Source organism: Rissa tridactyla, chromosome 1 (assembly GCF_028500815.1).
Source record: "Rissa tridactyla isolate bRisTri1 chromosome 1, bRisTri1.patW.cur.20221130, whole genome shotgun sequence".
Lineage (NCBI taxonomy): Eukaryota > Metazoa > Chordata > Aves > Charadriiformes > Laridae > Rissa > Rissa tridactyla.
This window is the reverse complement of record NC_071466.1, coordinates 3,175,847-3,191,981: the sequence shown is the minus strand read 5'-3', so window position 1 is coordinate 3,191,981 and position 16,135 is coordinate 3,175,847. Positions and strand designations below refer to the sequence as shown.

General features: G+C 44.1%; 2 protein-coding genes across 16 annotated transcripts in view; one reads left to right on the top strand and one right to left on the bottom strand.

Moving 5' to 3' along the window:
- Positions 1–1,273: 1,273 nt before the first annotated feature.
- LOC128904231 (transmembrane protein 126A-like) lies at positions 1,274–8,985 on the bottom strand. Of its 3 annotated transcripts, XM_054188292.1 has the most exons (6): positions 8,807–8,965; positions 8,450–8,591; positions 6,438–6,562; positions 2,692–2,885; positions 2,017–2,131; positions 1,274–1,537 (listed from the first exon to the last, which is right to left on the bottom strand). In XM_054188292.1, exons 3-6 carry the CDS (start codon positions 6,551–6,553, stop codon positions 1,333–1,335), a joined length of 630 nt encoding a protein of 209 aa, XP_054044267.1. In that variant the 5' UTR covers positions 6,554–6,562; positions 8,450–8,591; positions 8,807–8,965; the 3' UTR covers positions 1,274–1,332. The 3 variants fall into 3 exon arrangements, with proteins under 3 accessions (XP_054044267.1, XP_054044265.1, XP_054044266.1); XM_054188290.1 differs by lacking the exon at positions 6,438–6,562 and having other exon boundaries at positions 8,841–8,985; XM_054188291.1 differs by lacking the exons at positions 8,450–8,591; positions 8,807–8,965 and having other exon boundaries at positions 6,438–6,568.
- Positions 8,985–16,135, top strand: part of DLG2 (discs large MAGUK scaffold protein 2) — a 1,057,033-nt gene continuing 1,049,882 nt past the window's right edge. For 8 of the 13 annotated variants that reach the window (XM_054188269.1, XM_054188274.1, XM_054188271.1 and 5 more), the window contains exons 1-2: positions 8,994–9,236; positions 9,931–11,002. In XM_054188269.1, coding sequence (XP_054044244.1) covers positions 10,984–11,002 — 19 coding nt within the window. In that variant the 5' untranslated portion in view covers positions 8,994–9,236; positions 9,931–10,983. Of the gene's footprint in view, positions 9,237–9,930; positions 11,003–11,780; positions 12,088–16,135 lie in introns of those variants that run through there. The other 5 variants (XM_054188277.1, XM_054188276.1, XM_054188275.1 and 2 more) reach the window with 3 other exon arrangements.

Genomic DNA, 16,135 nt, shown 5'->3' with positions numbered 1-16,135 from the left:
GAAAAGTTATCACCTGAATTGATACCAAAATGAAAACAGGACGTGGAATGGAAGATGGTTTTGATTCTCACACTTTAAACACCAGGATCTGCTCACAATATCTTAACGATATCTTGTTAAATACTTGCAATAATCACTGAGCAAGTCGTTTTTATTCTTAAAGTTACTTGGCCTTCCCTCTACAAATCAGGCCGCTACTCCTGGTTACAAAGAAAGAAAGCGCATGATTTTCCTGCTGTAAAAACAAATTTGTTGGGAAAAAAGAAAATAAGCATGCTGAAACTCTTAATACATTTTTTGGCAGTACTAGAGCATAAGTTTTAAACCAATTCAATTAGAGGTCTGAATGCTGAATTCTTAATTCTCATTAATAAGCATTTCCACGTGCATCTCTGGAGATAGTGGAGTTTTATTGACACGTACGTGATTGCTGACCAGTAATCGTACAGGTTTTACAGTTGAGACCGTACGTCAGATTGAGATGATTGTGTCTGTAGATAAAGTCCTGATTTAGTTCTCAAACTAAAGGTATTCCATGTAGCAGGAAAATTAGCAATTTATATTGCTCAGGTCGCCGATGTGAAGACAAACCTGACTCATAAATGAGTTATTCTGGACCACTAATCTTAGAACTAGAGGCAGCTGAGATAGCACAGTAACAGCACCGGCCAGTTGAGGTCTCTCACCACAGTCCCTCGCTTCAGGAAAAGACTAATTTCAAGGCAAACTGGTTACAAGGACAAAGCTGGTTCTGCCTAGACTTTTTTATTTTTTTGGTTGCTTGATATAGAACTGCTGGGAAGCCTGACGTGAGCACCGCTCCCGATCGCTCTACAGAGCATAGCGTGACCCTTGGAACAGCCAGAAGGGGCTAATCTTGTGACAGAAGTTCTGTGCTAGCAGAATGGAGGAAAGTTCAGGGAGAAAAATACTCAGATTTTGAGGAATTTCTACAAAAACCTTGCCCTGCACCCCGCCCCTTAAAAAAAAAAAAAAAAAAAAAGACTTTGGTTTGCTTTGGTGAAAAAACCCTTTTTCAATAAAACTCATTTACACAGCTTCTAAAAGATGTAGCATCACCTTAGAGCCAAACACTAAGCAGGCAATATAAATGGGTTCCCCCCTCCCTATTTCCAACAAAACCACCTGTCCTCATAAAGCTGTTATTTGGGTGTATTCCCTAAGCTTGAAAAACTTGCATTTAAGTTCAGAACTGAAAAGAACGCCAGCGCAGAGCCTTGACTTTGTTTTTCTATTAAAAAAAGACAGCAACAACTTCTTCCTTTGTTTATTCTGGTCACTTAGCCAAGGTGATCAAAAAGTTGGTTAACTTCAGTCTTGTAACTCTTCAGGATCCCCCCTGGTGTTCATCCGCTGCAGTACTTTGAAGTATATTCCGTGATGTTTAGTGGCGAGATATAATCCAGTTAGAAGCTGTACAAGTATACCCAAACTCATCTTTCTAAAGACAGGCTGAGCAGTTGTGAGCCAGAAGCGTATCAGGTTTTCTTTCCCTGGCAATGGCGATGAGGAATACCTGAACAACATAAACAGTGGTACAAACTTACTGGGTTTTTTTTTTGGTTTTTTTTTTTTTTCCATTCAATCCATCAATATTTAACAGGAAAGTCATTAAAAACAGTTAGGTAGCTATTCATTCTCTCCTAAGTTAAATTCACCTGGTGGTACTGAGCTCTGGATACATGCCATAAACCATCCTGACGTCTGAGCAGCCACAACAGCACATACACAGACACCTCATGGGTAGCTGGTAAGGTTCCAGCTCAAGACAAGTGCTCTACAGTTACCAATTTGCAGATCTTGTTTCACTTTGCAGGCTTCGTATAGCTCTTGGGAGCTTTGCCTTGTAATTAGACAACCTTAACATAAATCCCCTTCCATGTACTAAAAGCCTACGAGAAGCTAGGCATGCACGGACTAAAACATACACAGAAATTAAAACTGAAGATCTGACCAACAAATACATTTCACTCGTTGCAGGTTAGTAAGACGTACCTGGCCGCGAGGCTTGCGTTCACGGGGAGAGCCAGGAAAATGGGATAGAAACCACCCACAACAGCTCCTATCAATCCTCCTCTGACCACGGCACAGACCTCACAGTTCAGCTCCCCTGCACGACAAACGGAGCGTTTCACTGTCCCTATTCACATCGCTCCAACACAACCAGCAGCACGGGAACAGGCGCTCGGCAGAAACGGCCGAGCTGTGCAGGTATGCAAGAAGTTTTGAAAGAAGGACTCTTACTTTTGTTAAAAAATAATAACAACAAATCACTCTCGTTCCAACCCTTGAAGAATTTATGGCTCAGAAGTTGACCTTCAAATGAAACCGCACAGACGGGGGAAACTGAACTGCTTCATTGCAGTCACTTTTGCACAATTTTGGGTGAAAAATGCTAAAAACCAGTGATGCGTAACAGATTTTTTTTTTTTATAAATATATATAAATACACATATGTATCTCCTTTCCCACTCAACTTCAAGAACTCACTGCTGACCAACGCATTAAGCGATCTGTTTTTCAAACCCTATTCTCCAAGCTGAGGTTTTTCAAGACCACGATAGTTCAGGACCACAGTTGTGCAGAGAGGAAGAGCTCCTCTGGTGTGACACTGTGTACAGAAAGAAAAGCACTTTTGAAAACAGAGAATAATGAGGGTTTTTTTTTTACCTGAGAATAAAGGCTGACGCACAAAAACTTCATAAACCACTGCCGTTGAAAGAAACGGAATAACAGCCATCGGCAAAGCAGACACCAAGGAAGCCTTTCTGACGTGTAGGATGTTCCTGAAGAAGTTATTTGCTGCTAAGCCGCATAAGCTTGAATTTGCTGCGAGGAAGTATGCTCCATGATTACAAAGGTTCCTGTGAAAGAAGGAAAAGTCGCTTCAGCAACTGAGAACTGCAAAAAAGTTTGGTTTACTCAGTGCTACCATTACGAGTATCCTACAATAAGAGGTAAGAGAGGCAAATCTCTCGCTTGTGCAAAATGGAGAGTAAGTACTTTCAAAAGCAACCAGCCCAGCATCCTTCGCTGTATGCCTGTGGTTACACACGTCTCAAGAATGAAGTAACAGAAAGGCTGAGAAGGCTTTTCTACTAAATTTTTTGTTATAGCTCATGGAAACAGCATGAAGTTTGCTCTCCTAATCAGCATGTTTAAGGAGAATGTTTTCTGAAATTAAAAAAAAAAAAAATAATCCATAATCACAGGTAGCTCCTGTAATCAACGTTGTTTCTAGACTGCTTACCCCAAAGCATGGATTTAGTTTCAACATAAGAGGTTACAGAACAGATCAGGTGGCACAACTGTGGCAACTGAGATCTTGCAGTAACATCTCAGCCGCTGCTGGCAGGTCGTTTGTGGCGATTCTGTAGGCTGAAGGGCTGTAAGCCTCCCTCATGTGCGTGGAACACGTGAATTTAAGGTCCTGCCTTGCTAGGGGGTTACGCTAGTTAAAGGTGACACACGGGTTTACAGAACTGGAGCTTCTATTTTTCGCTTGGTAACAGAGGGACTGGGCTCTGTTATGCACCGTTTCTTTTTAACACGGGGTTTAGAGCAGCTCCTCCTGTTGCAATCTGTAAGACGGCAAAGGCAGAACAGAAGAAAGTCTGGTCAGCGTTTGATATCTTGACAAACAGCTTCCACTGGAGTACGCTCCATCGCAGCCGGGAACGCAAGAGAGGGGACAGGAACGCGCGCCAGCTTCACAAGCCTGATGAGCAGTTTGTGATTTATTTCGTTTGACTGGCAGAAGGAAGTTCCGCGTTATCGTTACTGTTATACCTGGCACAGGCAGTTGACAAGTGGAGACAACTCTTCGCTTTAGGTTTCCACAAATCTAAAATTCCTGCAATGGCAACTAATTGCCAGGCAAAGCAATTAACTGGAAGGCACTCTGATTCTGAGGCTGTGCCAATATTATTATGTTAAAAGTGTATTTTTAAAATGCGTCATAAGTTGGATTTACTGCTAAAGCCCCGAAGTAAATAAAATGCCTAACCGGTCATGAAATTTCTGTTAGGCCAAATGTCATATATTTATTTGCAAAATTATCAGATGTGACAATCTCTAAACCATTTAACAATTAAAATACATGGTTTCTTAAAATCCACTCATTTAAAACTCTTCGACATTTTAATGCTTGGAGTAACATTAAACACTGACAAACCATACAAAAAAAGGCTCCAGAGATGCAGGTGCTAATTCAGCAAAACCCAAACCATTAAAAACGTCTGACATCAATGTCACCAACTAGTCCTTATTTTAAATGGGAAGATACTTTCATTCTTGGTACATATCAGATTTTGAAACATGAAAACAAGCTACTAACAATTCAATTCTGATGCTATAAAGCCAAAGAACTTGACTGGTCAGATCTCTCTTTCCCCTGTTTAGGAGCCACGTTTCTTTTTTTTGGGTTTTAAAAAGAGAGGCCTATTTGCTTTTCAAATCACTATTCTCCCAATCCTGGATGTCATTCACAGAATGCCCCTGGAGTACAGACCCTGCAAAGCAGCCATTTCATTCCGTTGGTACATTTACAGCCACAGGCGGTGAAATGCCTGTGTGCACATACGTACTCGTGGAGGACCAAAATTAAAAATTAGCAACAGTTTTGAGAATCCAAAATAGAGCCCATTAACGTACCCAGGATCAGTAGAATCTACTCAGTGCTGTACAGAACTGCTACACTGCATGAAAGGAAAGAAAGGGAGGATGGATGGGTTGGATTCTGGGTTTTTGTTTGGGTTTTTTAGGAGAGAGATTTGTTGGTTTGGGGAATGGGGTTTGTTTGTTGGTTTGGTTTTTTTTCCCTTTTGTTTCTTTCACAGAATGGTTTGGGTTGGAAGGGACCTTAAAGATCATCTAGTCCAACCCCCTGCCCTGGGCAGGGACACCTCCCACCAGCCCAGGTTGTTCAAGGCCCCGTCCAGCCTGGTCCTGAACCCCTCCAGGGATGGGGCAGCCACAGCTTCTCTGGGCAACCTGTTCCAGTGTCTCACCGCTCTCACAGGAAAGAATTTCTTCCTGATATCCAATCTAAACCTACCCTCCTTCAGTTTGAGGCCGTTACACCTCGTCCTCTCATTACACCCCCTGATCCAAAGTCCCTCCCCATCTCTCCTATAGGCCCCCTTTAGGTACTGGAAGGCCGCTATAAGGTCTCCCCGGAGCCTTCTCTTCTCCGGGCTGAACAACCCCAACTCTCTCAGCCTGTCCCCACAGCAGAGGGGCTCCAGTCCTCTGGTCATCCTTTATTTGTTTTGGTTTTATACTAGCTCCCTAGTGTTAAAAACAAGAACTTTGGTGAGCCAGAACTCTCTCAGTCAGAGATGCTTCCTCTTCCCTTCCAGCCAGCGGTGACCTCCCTTCTGCAAATACAAACTTTAAGTCCTGCCAGGACCGTTTCAAATAAAGGCGCCCACCCCGGCAGCTGTTTCTTTCCAAGGCCCAGCAGTCCTCAGGTACCACAGTTTTTATCAAGATGTTACCTGAGGCATCTGCCTCCCCCTTTGCTCCCCAGCTTTTCCAGGGAAGGAAAACCGTTCTAAATTGAACGTGAACACAGCAGATCCTACACAAAGCTTCACCGCTGACTGCAATGGCGGGGATAAAGCCTTGGTGTTGTTCTTTCTCACCTGTGTGGGGAGGCCCTGTCTTTTTACTGGCATTTTTAGCCAGCAATTAAGTCCTATTAAAAAAAACCAAACACCCAGAATAAAAGAAGCTTCCAATTGCTCTTATTTATACAGAATTTATCATCCAAGATGACACAGCTCCTTACAGAACCAGTTCAGGTACAGTGAAGTTCTGCGGTGAAATGCAGTACCACAAAGCACAGAAGTGTTGTTTGTTGAGGCCCAGAAGGCATTTAGCTGGTTTTTTGTGCTGCACAGAACCCTGCTGGTGAGCCTGCAGGACTCTGCCTGACTCGTCCACCGCCACCTGGATACCTCAAGTCTCGCCTTCCTGAAACGCAGAAGCTAGCAGGTTGGTGCTCACTCAGTTCTGGCCCCAGGCCAGCCCTGCTGGACACAAGATGGCTCCTGCAGAACCACAGGTATCTGCCTTATGCTCGCCAACGTTTCAGTTTCCTAGAAAATGTATTAGCTCTAGCACAGGACTGCAGGAATGCTCAGAGCCAGTCAGGGCTGATCAGCCATCCCAGAACCTTAAGCATTGGGGAGCAGAGGCCAGAAACCAGCTGAGCAGGACCAGAGAGTACAGCGAACTAACCACATTTAAAAAAACCACAAAACAAGCTTTCTCTTCTAGACAGTAATAAGCATCTTCACAATTAAATATTTTTGTAACTGCAAGGAAGATTTGCAATACAAGGGAAAAGAAAAGCCTCCAAAAGACTTGAAATATTTGATGCACTTATCTTCATTTATTTTACCAGCACTTACTGATCTGCTTTAGGAAGCTCACTGAGTATCTTGTGTATGACTTCCATCTGCTTTAATCTTTCCAAATATAGTCTGTGCTGCAGAGAATCTAGTTCAAGAAACTCTCTTCCCGTCATCTTGAAGTCCTGCATCATAAGGAACCAACAAACAAATGTAATCAAAGTTACACAGCCCCAGTAAGTATCAAATAAACTTTTGGACTCTTTTGGCACTATGCGATCGCAAATGCAGTTCCTGTTTTTCACGGCAGAGTTTACAGATGCAAAGGGCACAACCCAGCTACAGAAGTCTATGGTATTTATGACTACATAAACCCGACCGAACTGCTTTCTTTAGTGATGTTGCAGCAGCAGTTTGACAATTGCTCTAAGCCAACTTAAGTCCTCGCTCTGTTGAAAATTGATAGTCTCACCCTCCAGACACTCCTGCCCCAGCACCTCCAACCCCGGGGCCATACAGCAGCTTGGATCAGGAAACACACAGATGAAAACTGCTCAGAGGAACAACAGGATGTGCACTTGTTTCTTCCAGCTGGATCACCTTCTAACACAATGATCCCTAATGTGAGCAGCACAAAGGAAGACACCATGGGGACTACGGATTTTGGCTATACTCTAGGTTTAAATTGACTGAACTGTCAAACTGGTAAGGAAAAAAACCCCAAATAAATCCACACTTTGTAAAGATTTAAAGAGATTGTGAAGATATCTACTCTGCTTTTATATTCCACACCTAAGGAAGCTCTTTATTGGTACTCTTAGCCAGAGACCTATATCAACTCAGGAAGCATACAGTTGTTTATGTGGCAAGGTTTTGGTAGCAGGGGGGCTGCAGTCGTGCTTCTGTGAGAAGACACCAGAAGCTGATAAAGCCAATGCCAGCTGGCTCCAAGATGGCCCACTGCTGCCTAAAGCTGAGCCCACCAGCAACTGTGGTAGGGCCTCTGGGGTAACACAGTTAAGAAGGGAAGGGAGGGATACACTGCACAACAGCATCCGAGAGAGAGGAGTGAGAATATGTGACAGCAACAACTCTGCAGACACCAAGGTCGGTGCAGATGGGTGGGAGGAGGTGCTCCAAGCGCCAGAGCAGATTCCCCTGCAGCCCGTGGTGAGGACCATGGTGAGGCAGGCTGCCCCTCTGCAGCCCGTGGAGGTCCATGGTGGAGGAAAGATCCACCTGCAGCCCGTGGAGGACGCCACACTGGAGCAGGTGGATGCCCAAAGGAGGCTGTGACCCCATGGAGAGCCTGCACTGCAGCAGGGTCCTGGCAGGACCCGTGGGCCCATGGAGAGAGGAGCCCACACTGGAGCAGATTTTGGCAGGACTTGTGACCCCACGGGGGACCCACGCTGGAGCAGTCTGTTCTTGAAGGACTGCACCCCATGGAAGGGACCCAATACGGAGCAGTTTGTGAAGAACTACAGCCCGGGAGAAGGACTCATGTTGGAGAAGTTTGTGGAGGACTGTCTCCTGTGGGAGGGATCCCATGCTGGAGCAGGGGCAGAGTGTGAGGAGTCCTCCCCCTGAGGAGGAAGGAGCGTCAGAGACAACGTGTGATGAACTGACCACAACCCCCATTCCCCGTCCCCTGTGCTGCTCCGAGGTGAGGAGGTGGAGAAACTGGGAGTGAAGTTGAGCCCGGGAAGAAGGGAGGGATAGGGAGAATGTGGTTTTAGATTTGTTCTTATTTCTCATTAACCCATTCTGTTTAATTGGTGAGAAATTAAAATAATTTCCCCAAAGCCTAGTCTGTTTTGTCCATAATGGTAACTGGTGAGTGATCTCTCCTTGTCCTTATCTTGACCCACAAGCTTTTCATGCCATCTTCTCCCCTTGTCCTGTTGACAGAAGGGAGACAGGGCAGCCTGGCAGGCATCTGGCAGCCAGCCAAGGTCAACCCATCACAACAGCCTCTCATTAAACCTGGTCGTTTAGCGATTCAAATGCTTTCCCAACATGTTTCTCCCCAGAGGAAAGTTTCCCAGGCTTACCGTGCTAGCCCTACTTACCTTAAGTCTCTTTCACAACGTGGAGCCTGTGCCCCACGGCCCGCCTGTGGGACGGCGCTCGCTCCGAGCTGGGCAGGATGCGGGACGAGCAGCAGGGCCTCACCCGGGATCGGCGGGGCCAGCGCCAGCCTTGAGGCCTGTTCTGTAGATAAACCACAGACATGACCTCATGCAGCTGCCCGCATCCACGACACCACCCTCCCCGCCCCCCGCAAGGCAGCCGGAGGTCCCCGGGGCCCGGCTAAGGGCAGAATCCCTCACAGGGTGACGCTGCGGCTCAACGACCCTCTCAGCTTTTCAACCTCACCGAACGCCGTTAGCGACCGTTACCGACCGCCGCCCCCGCACCGCACTCACCCTCACGTCCTTCCCGCCGGGGCCGGGCTCCCACCTGTGCGACCTTGAGCCGTCCCCGTCGTCACCGACTCCCCCGCCCTCAACAAGCCGCTCCCGGCGAGGAGGCCCCACCGCCTACAACATGGCTCCTCCCACCTCACGCCCCTTCTCGTGGGCGCCGCCATCTTACCCCCTCACATGACCCGGGCCTTCAAGAGGACATCTGTGATTGGGCGTTTCCCCGCCGGCTCAGCATGGCGGCGTCCGATTGGCTGCCAGCCGGGCGGGCGGGGGGTGGGCGCCCGGCCCGGTGCTCGTTGCTAGGGGCGGCGGATGGCGGCGGCGGCGGCTCCCCCATGGAGACGGGGCTGAGCGGGGATCCTGCAGCCGGCGGCCGGGACGCGGGGACTCCCCCGAGGAGCCTTCGATGGGGGGAGGCCCAGTCCTCGGGGTAACCCGCTGACCCCTCCCCTCCCCTCGCCCAGGCCTCAGCGCCCCGCCTGCGGCCGCCTCCCCTCAGCCCCGCGCCCTTTTCCCGCTTCTCCCCCCTCAGCGCCGGCACCGCCCGCTCCCCTCCCGCCTTGCCGTCCCCTTCCCTCTCCACCACCTCCTTTGTGCTCGCCATCCAGCCCCCCACCCCGAATCCCGGTTGCGTCTCGCTTCGTCCCACCTCCATCCCCTCCCTCACCCCCCTCAGCCGCTTGCCTGTCCCTCGGCAACCCGGGGGGGGAAATCGTCCTCTTCCTTAAACACTCCCCCCATCCCGGTCCTCCATCAGCCCCCTCTGCCTTGTCCCGCTTCAGAAAGCAACAGACGGTCCCTTTTGGATGGGGAGAAGCGAGGAGGGCGGGGAGAGTCACCCCACCTTGGAGGGAAGCGGGGACAGACAGATCCCAATTGTGGACATTTAAAGAGCAAAACAGAGCCGCCCCCTTCACAAATACACTTGCCGTCTCCTAAAGACGATGCAAAGCAAAGCAAAGCCCTGTCATGTGCATGGCAGCTCCTCATGCGGGGGAGGGAAGCGTTTGGAGCCTGCCCACCTTTTTCATACTTCTTCTTAACGAGCTAGACGAGGAAAATCTATCCCCTTTCTGTTTCTCTCTTTTTTTTTGTTTTGTTTTGTTTGTTGTTTTTTTTTCCAGAAAAAGGGAGAGAGAGAGGCTCATACTGAAGCCAAACAGCTGCGCTTCTGAGTGGGAAACTCTGGACTGATCTCATGGCTGGCTTTTTATTTCATTAATACTTCATTATCTCTGAAAATGAACCTTTTTTGAAGCTCTTCTCCTGACTCTCCTTACTCCTCTTTCACGAGGTGGCTGCTGTGCGAGGGAAGAAATGGCATGAAGTAAATGACTCCCGTATAAAGCAATCTGCTTTGCCAAAGTGCCCAGTGAGCAGCACTGTCACTTTAATAATTCCAGGTCAAGGGATTGCTTTCCTCGTTTTCAATCCTCTCTTTTAATACATGGGAGGATCAGAGGGACATTAAAGACCGTAAGGCTGGGTGGCTTGCAGATAATAAAAATGAAAGTGACTGGCCAGTGACTTCTGTTGGGTAAGAGTGTGATATTTGAAGGCTGTTGTCTGGTGAGGAAAAAAGGGACCTTTTCAGTCTGCCGTGTAGTCACCTAATACATAGCTAGCAAAATTCATTCAAGAAGTGAAAGAAGTTTAAAGAGTCAGTTTGGATTGTTTTTGTCTTCCTCCTTATTTGGATTATTTGGGAGTTTTTGTCCTGCCAGTAATATATTTTTGAGCATGTACAGGTGGAGTATTATGACAGCTGCCTAGAGACGGACTGTGCCTTAATTATATTACATAAAATCTTTTAATTTTCAAACTTTGCTGCCAGAAGAGGAGTTATAATAAGGTTTTATATTGCCGAGGAACATTTTATCTTGTATTTTTATAGATTCAAACATATTTTAAAGAAACTGAAAACATCTCTTAAAAAAATCAAAAAGCTTCTTTTTTCCTTTTTTTTTTTCTTATTTCTGGGAAGCATCGGAAGTCCAATACAAGAAAACAGCAAGTATTGATAGACATGAAGATTGAAGCTGCATTTCCTAACTAACTGAACTGTAAAAGTGTTTTGCAATAGATAGCCAGTTCCTGACCTTACAAGGTGTTCCCGTAGTTCATCGTTAATACCTGTTAAAAAGTGCTTGCAACCAGATTCAGAAGTAGGAAGAAGAATGCCAGTCAAGAAGAAAGGTGGGCTATGAAGCTTCATATCTCGTATTGCGTCCTCATGTTATTACATTGTTGATTTCTAGTATTTACAATTTCAAATTAAAAGTGTTTTAATGGGGGATTGAAATTGTTTTTCTTTTGCGGTGAAAATGGTAGAAAAATCTGGGCATCTACAATAATAATTTTAAAAAGTATTTTTATGCCATGTTTTAAGAGTTGTCATGTCAAATTTGGCCTCAAATAGTTATTTTGTAAAGATCAGCCATCAGAGATCTTGAACAGACACCAAGAGAAAAGCTTGGCATTTAATTTTGTGAGAAGCCTCTCTTACAAACGCTAATGAATTTTAAACTCATAGCTTTAGTCAGTTATCTATTCTTGACATGTTTGGCGGATAAACATCAGCCATCAGTAGCAGCATAAATAAATAACAAAGTTTCAAGGCAAATTTTAAATAAAAGTTATGCGAGTTGTGTTTTGAAGGCGATTTGAACGTGGTTTTTTTAAAATGTGGTTTTAACTAACTTTGATTTCCATGCTTGAATACAATATAAAAGTACTATATTTATGACCGTAGTATGGCAGCATTTAAGAAAAGATGACCAGTCTTACATTTTTGCTCCTTCTCTCCTAAAGTTTGTGATTACAGCAAGTATAGAAGCAGCTTTGGAAAATTTGGTTTCCAGTGTTCAAACAAGAATTGGGGAATATATGAGGGCAAATTCTTACTCTGAGAACACTTGTAGACCTTAGGTTATTTCTGGTTCCTTGCAAATATGACACTGATTTAAAATTTTAGAATATGCTAACAGAAGAAACAGCATGTGAACCTTTTCTGTTCGGCTCATCTGTCCAGATGTCCTGGGTTTGATATATCCCTGGATCTGAAGATACCAAAATGTGGGGGAAAAGGCAAAAAGTGAATGTTACACAACAGAAATGGGGATACGGTCGATGTGACTATGGATTCTTTTCCTTGTAGGAGTAACTCTTCAGTATTACTTATGAGTTAACATTAACTGTGTAAATAATGATAAAAACACGCAGATGGCTAGAATTATTTTTGTACGAAAACCAATAAATGGGATTTTGTGATTGCATTTTAACATGACAGTGTAGAAATTACTTTTCAAAACGGAAATATTTTAATAAATCGTATTGTCATTCATGTAATTACTTACAATTACGTGTAGTAAAGATGGGAATGTGTATGGAGGAGTAACATCCCTTAATAATTCATCTTGCTGTGCTCTAAACGTGTCACCGTGATGTACTGGTGAGGCTTTTGTACTCTCCTGTTTACAGAAGGAAAATTAAGACTGTCTTGTCGTACTTTAAGTCTGAATTAGGTGATTTACACTAAGGATGTTTCTCTGCCAGATGTTTAGCTGTAATTCAGTTTGAAAATACCGGCTGCAGGATTTTTTGGGTGAAATGGGCTCCTTTGTGCAGGAAGTTAGATTGGCAATCATCGCGGTCCCTTCTGGCCTTAAAAATCTGTGGATTTCCTGTTTGTTTCAAGACAGTCTGGGTCAGTCTTAATGTACGAGGCTTTAATTTCTTCTTCTGTTTTATGAGGGTATGCATTTTGACAATTTTAAAATATGAACTCAAGAGACCCGAATATCCTCCTTGAAATACTTCAAACTGTCACATCGGTCAGTGTACTGAAGTTGCCAGTGTCAGTGTATTTGAGTATTAAAAGGATATTGTTAAAAATGTATTTAAGCATGTAAATTGCAGGATTAAAAATGTCAGCTAATCAGCAACTTTATTATTATTTTGAATGACTTAATTTCTCTAGATAATGCAATAGACTTTAACTTTCTAAATGTAATTAAAAGCATGCTGGCAACTTGAAACATGCTACCATTTAAAAAAAAAACCCTGCTGTTTTCTTTTTTACAAGTAATCCCTGATACTCCTATGAATATTAGGGAGATTGAGGGGATTTTTCAATGTTTGTTTTTTTTTTTTCCCCATTTATTTGCTTTATGCTTTTGACAGCACTTTATGTCTAACTAGTTTTGTATTTCTGTTGATGATTGATTTTCCCTTTCTAGTCTTCTGTATTTGGGAGTTCATGTCTGCTGTCTTTCCCACCCATGCCATCTTGATACTCTCTTTTAGGCTGTGCAAAAGTATGTGTTTCAATAGCAGCATTAAGGGACAGGATTATCCCGCTCCCTTTCAGCACTTCCTTATGTGTTGCTATTTTGGATTTGATCAAAATATTCTCCTAAAATCAGTATTGAGACAGAGAAACATGTAAACACAAGTTTTAAAATATCCTGATATTTATCACTGGAAGTTGTTACCAAACGCTGCTTTCTTTGGCATTGACCAATTCTGGGTCTTTCTAAAGAACAGTGAATTCATTTTGAGAATTTGCCTTTGAAAGAGCTCTCAGATCCAGTTATGGTCTTCAGATTTCACATAGCTTTGGACAGTTTACCTTCCTGCTTGACACAATGCCTGCCATCTTGTTTTTAAAAGTCTAGGCCTGTTTAGTCAGGAAAAAAATAGTTTACTTAATAGTAAACCCCACGTCATTTAGAGGAAGCATTGGTTCCTTATGGATGTGGAAAAAAAGGCTTGCTCCTAGTTCTGATCATGTCTGTGTCAGTATGTGATTGCCTTTGCCTGATGTGCTGGAGTGAAAGGATTTTTAAGGCTCCACATTCTCAAGAATATTCCCTGAGTTGGCATGCTTGCTGTCAGTCTCAGCAAAAAAACCACCACCACCACCACCACCACCACCACCAAAAAGGCAGGGCTGGAAAGGGAGAAGGGAGTACCCTGCAGGCGTTGAGTGTGCTCCCTTTAGATAAGGGACGAGACATTGCGTGGATTATTGCACCATCGCTGCGTGACTCAACAAATTGGCCGTTCTCTTCGGCTTTTGGCTGCTCACCTTTCCCTTTAGGACACTTAACAATTTTAAAACAAACCAGACATTTGATTTTAGTTACTAAATTATTTGTTGGACAGTGCCATTTAGATATGATATGGGATGAACAAATTTGAGAAGTAAATATATTTATTATTTTTGCTTATTTTTTACTTTCACAAACGAATGAGGGTGTGTTTGAATACAACCATTCATAATAAATTTATGGAACTTCTTGAGGAAAGCTTTACTTCAATGTAAAACAGTACTACCATACAGAACAAATGAAGTCCACTTTTGGGGTGTTTTCAGATGTCTTCTCTCCCATCCTCCCTGAGTTACTTAGCCGAGTTGATTTCTGTTGACTGTAAGGGGCTATATTTAGGTCTGTAATTGCATATATTTTGGATTCATCTATGGAATAGTTAAGAGCATGAAATGTTACTGTAATTCATTCCTGTCTTTCACAGTGACGGAAAGAACTAATTAGATACGTACTCCTCTGTGATGGAGACCAGATTCCAGTTTTGGAACCCTGACTGTGATTCAGATGGAGATGGCAGGAACCCCCACCTCTAGATGCCTGGCTGCACGTGTGCCTCTAGACTAACCCTGTCATTGTCTTTACACAGCTAGCTATGTCTAGGCAGTGAGAGGTACTTGAAGATTGGGATTTGTACTGCCCTCATCCCGCTTTCCATCTCTGAGAGCGAGAGGAATTCTATTTTTAGCCAGGTGAAACCTGTGGGCTGCTATTAATACCATCTCGACTGGCTCCACCTTGTAGCCAGTCTGTAAAGGCATGCCGATTCTGTTTGTCGTGGAATAACTTTTTTCTCCATACCTTTTATATAAAGAAATGCTTTCAAGGACGTGTTTTATTAAGCACATCAATGTCAAGAATTAAAAAGCCTCAGTCCGATCCCCCGTGGACTGCTTCTGTGCCATTCAGAAGAATCTGACAGGCACGCTTTATGAATTGCTAGATTTTGTAGTGGTAATGATAACTTTATGTGGCTGGTCTGTTGAAAGGAAGGGGTCTAAAAACAACTCAGCAGGAACTTCTAAAGCAAAGTTCATAAAGGACCAGACAAAGCTAGTTCCCATTAATGCACTGGAGTTCGTCATGCCCTACATCTCTTTAAAACTGTCAATTTTGTTTTAGATAACAACATTTAAATTTAGGATCATAACTTTTTGTGCTCAAAAATCTCTGTGAATGTAGTCGGAGGCTCCTTACGGCTTACAGCAGGAAATCCAGCACGTATTGGAGATTTTTATTTCCCTTTTACTTCTCATAAGTCATTGGTGTTACAGGCTTTTTGTCTTTTCAGTTACTGAACAAGTACATGGCTAAAAGTCCTCATTTTTCACTCCAAGTTCTGGTCAACTTCCACTCAGTTTTTACAGTGAATTGAACGGGAGCAGCGCAAAGTTGTAGGTTGTGCTTACAGACTGTGGAAAGAACAATTTTAGTTTTCCAAGAGTTAAACAAGTGGCAGAAAACGGCTATCTAAACGTTGCCAACTTTTACCATAAAGCTTTGATTTAAAGGTGTAGCTGCTTTTATGGCAGGAATCCTTTTTTTTTTTTCCAGCCAGACATTGTTTACTCCCTGAGAAACAGTGAGATATTTTGCACACAAAAGGACTATAGGAGCAGGCATTACACAGAACAAGCCTTTGTTACAGAAATGCAGGCTGCAAAGCTAAGTGGGCTCTGGACTGGGAATAGTGACATTTCTAGTCTTTTTCCAGCTCTACCATTGTTCTGGTCTTTGCCAGCTGTTTGATGTGGATCCATCCCATTGGAGTTGCCTCACCGACGTAGGGTGCCCAGCTTGTTGTCCTGGAGGGCTGCTTTGGTCAGCAGAGAGAGATCCACCTTCAAAGGCCATCTTAACCTGAGATCTGAATTGTCTTTTTGACAATTGTCATCTTCTCTCTCCCCACGGACCGCGGAGGGAACGTAGGGCAACCACGCTAACTCACTCCACGCAGTCAGATGATGTCTCAGACTCTCATATAAATTTTAGTGGAAAAAACATCTCCTTACCTGAGATATTTATGAAAGCTGACGTCGTGTGTTCTGTGAATGCTATAAATTAACACTATTCATTCTTTTTGTGGGGGAAAAAAAGTGTTATAAAATTATTGTACTGTTAGTCACTAGAACTGCAGGCAACCATAGTGTTGATACAGACACAAGAGGCAGCTGTGCATCCTCTCCTCCGTTCCTGTTAAATGCATATTGCGCTCAGGAGA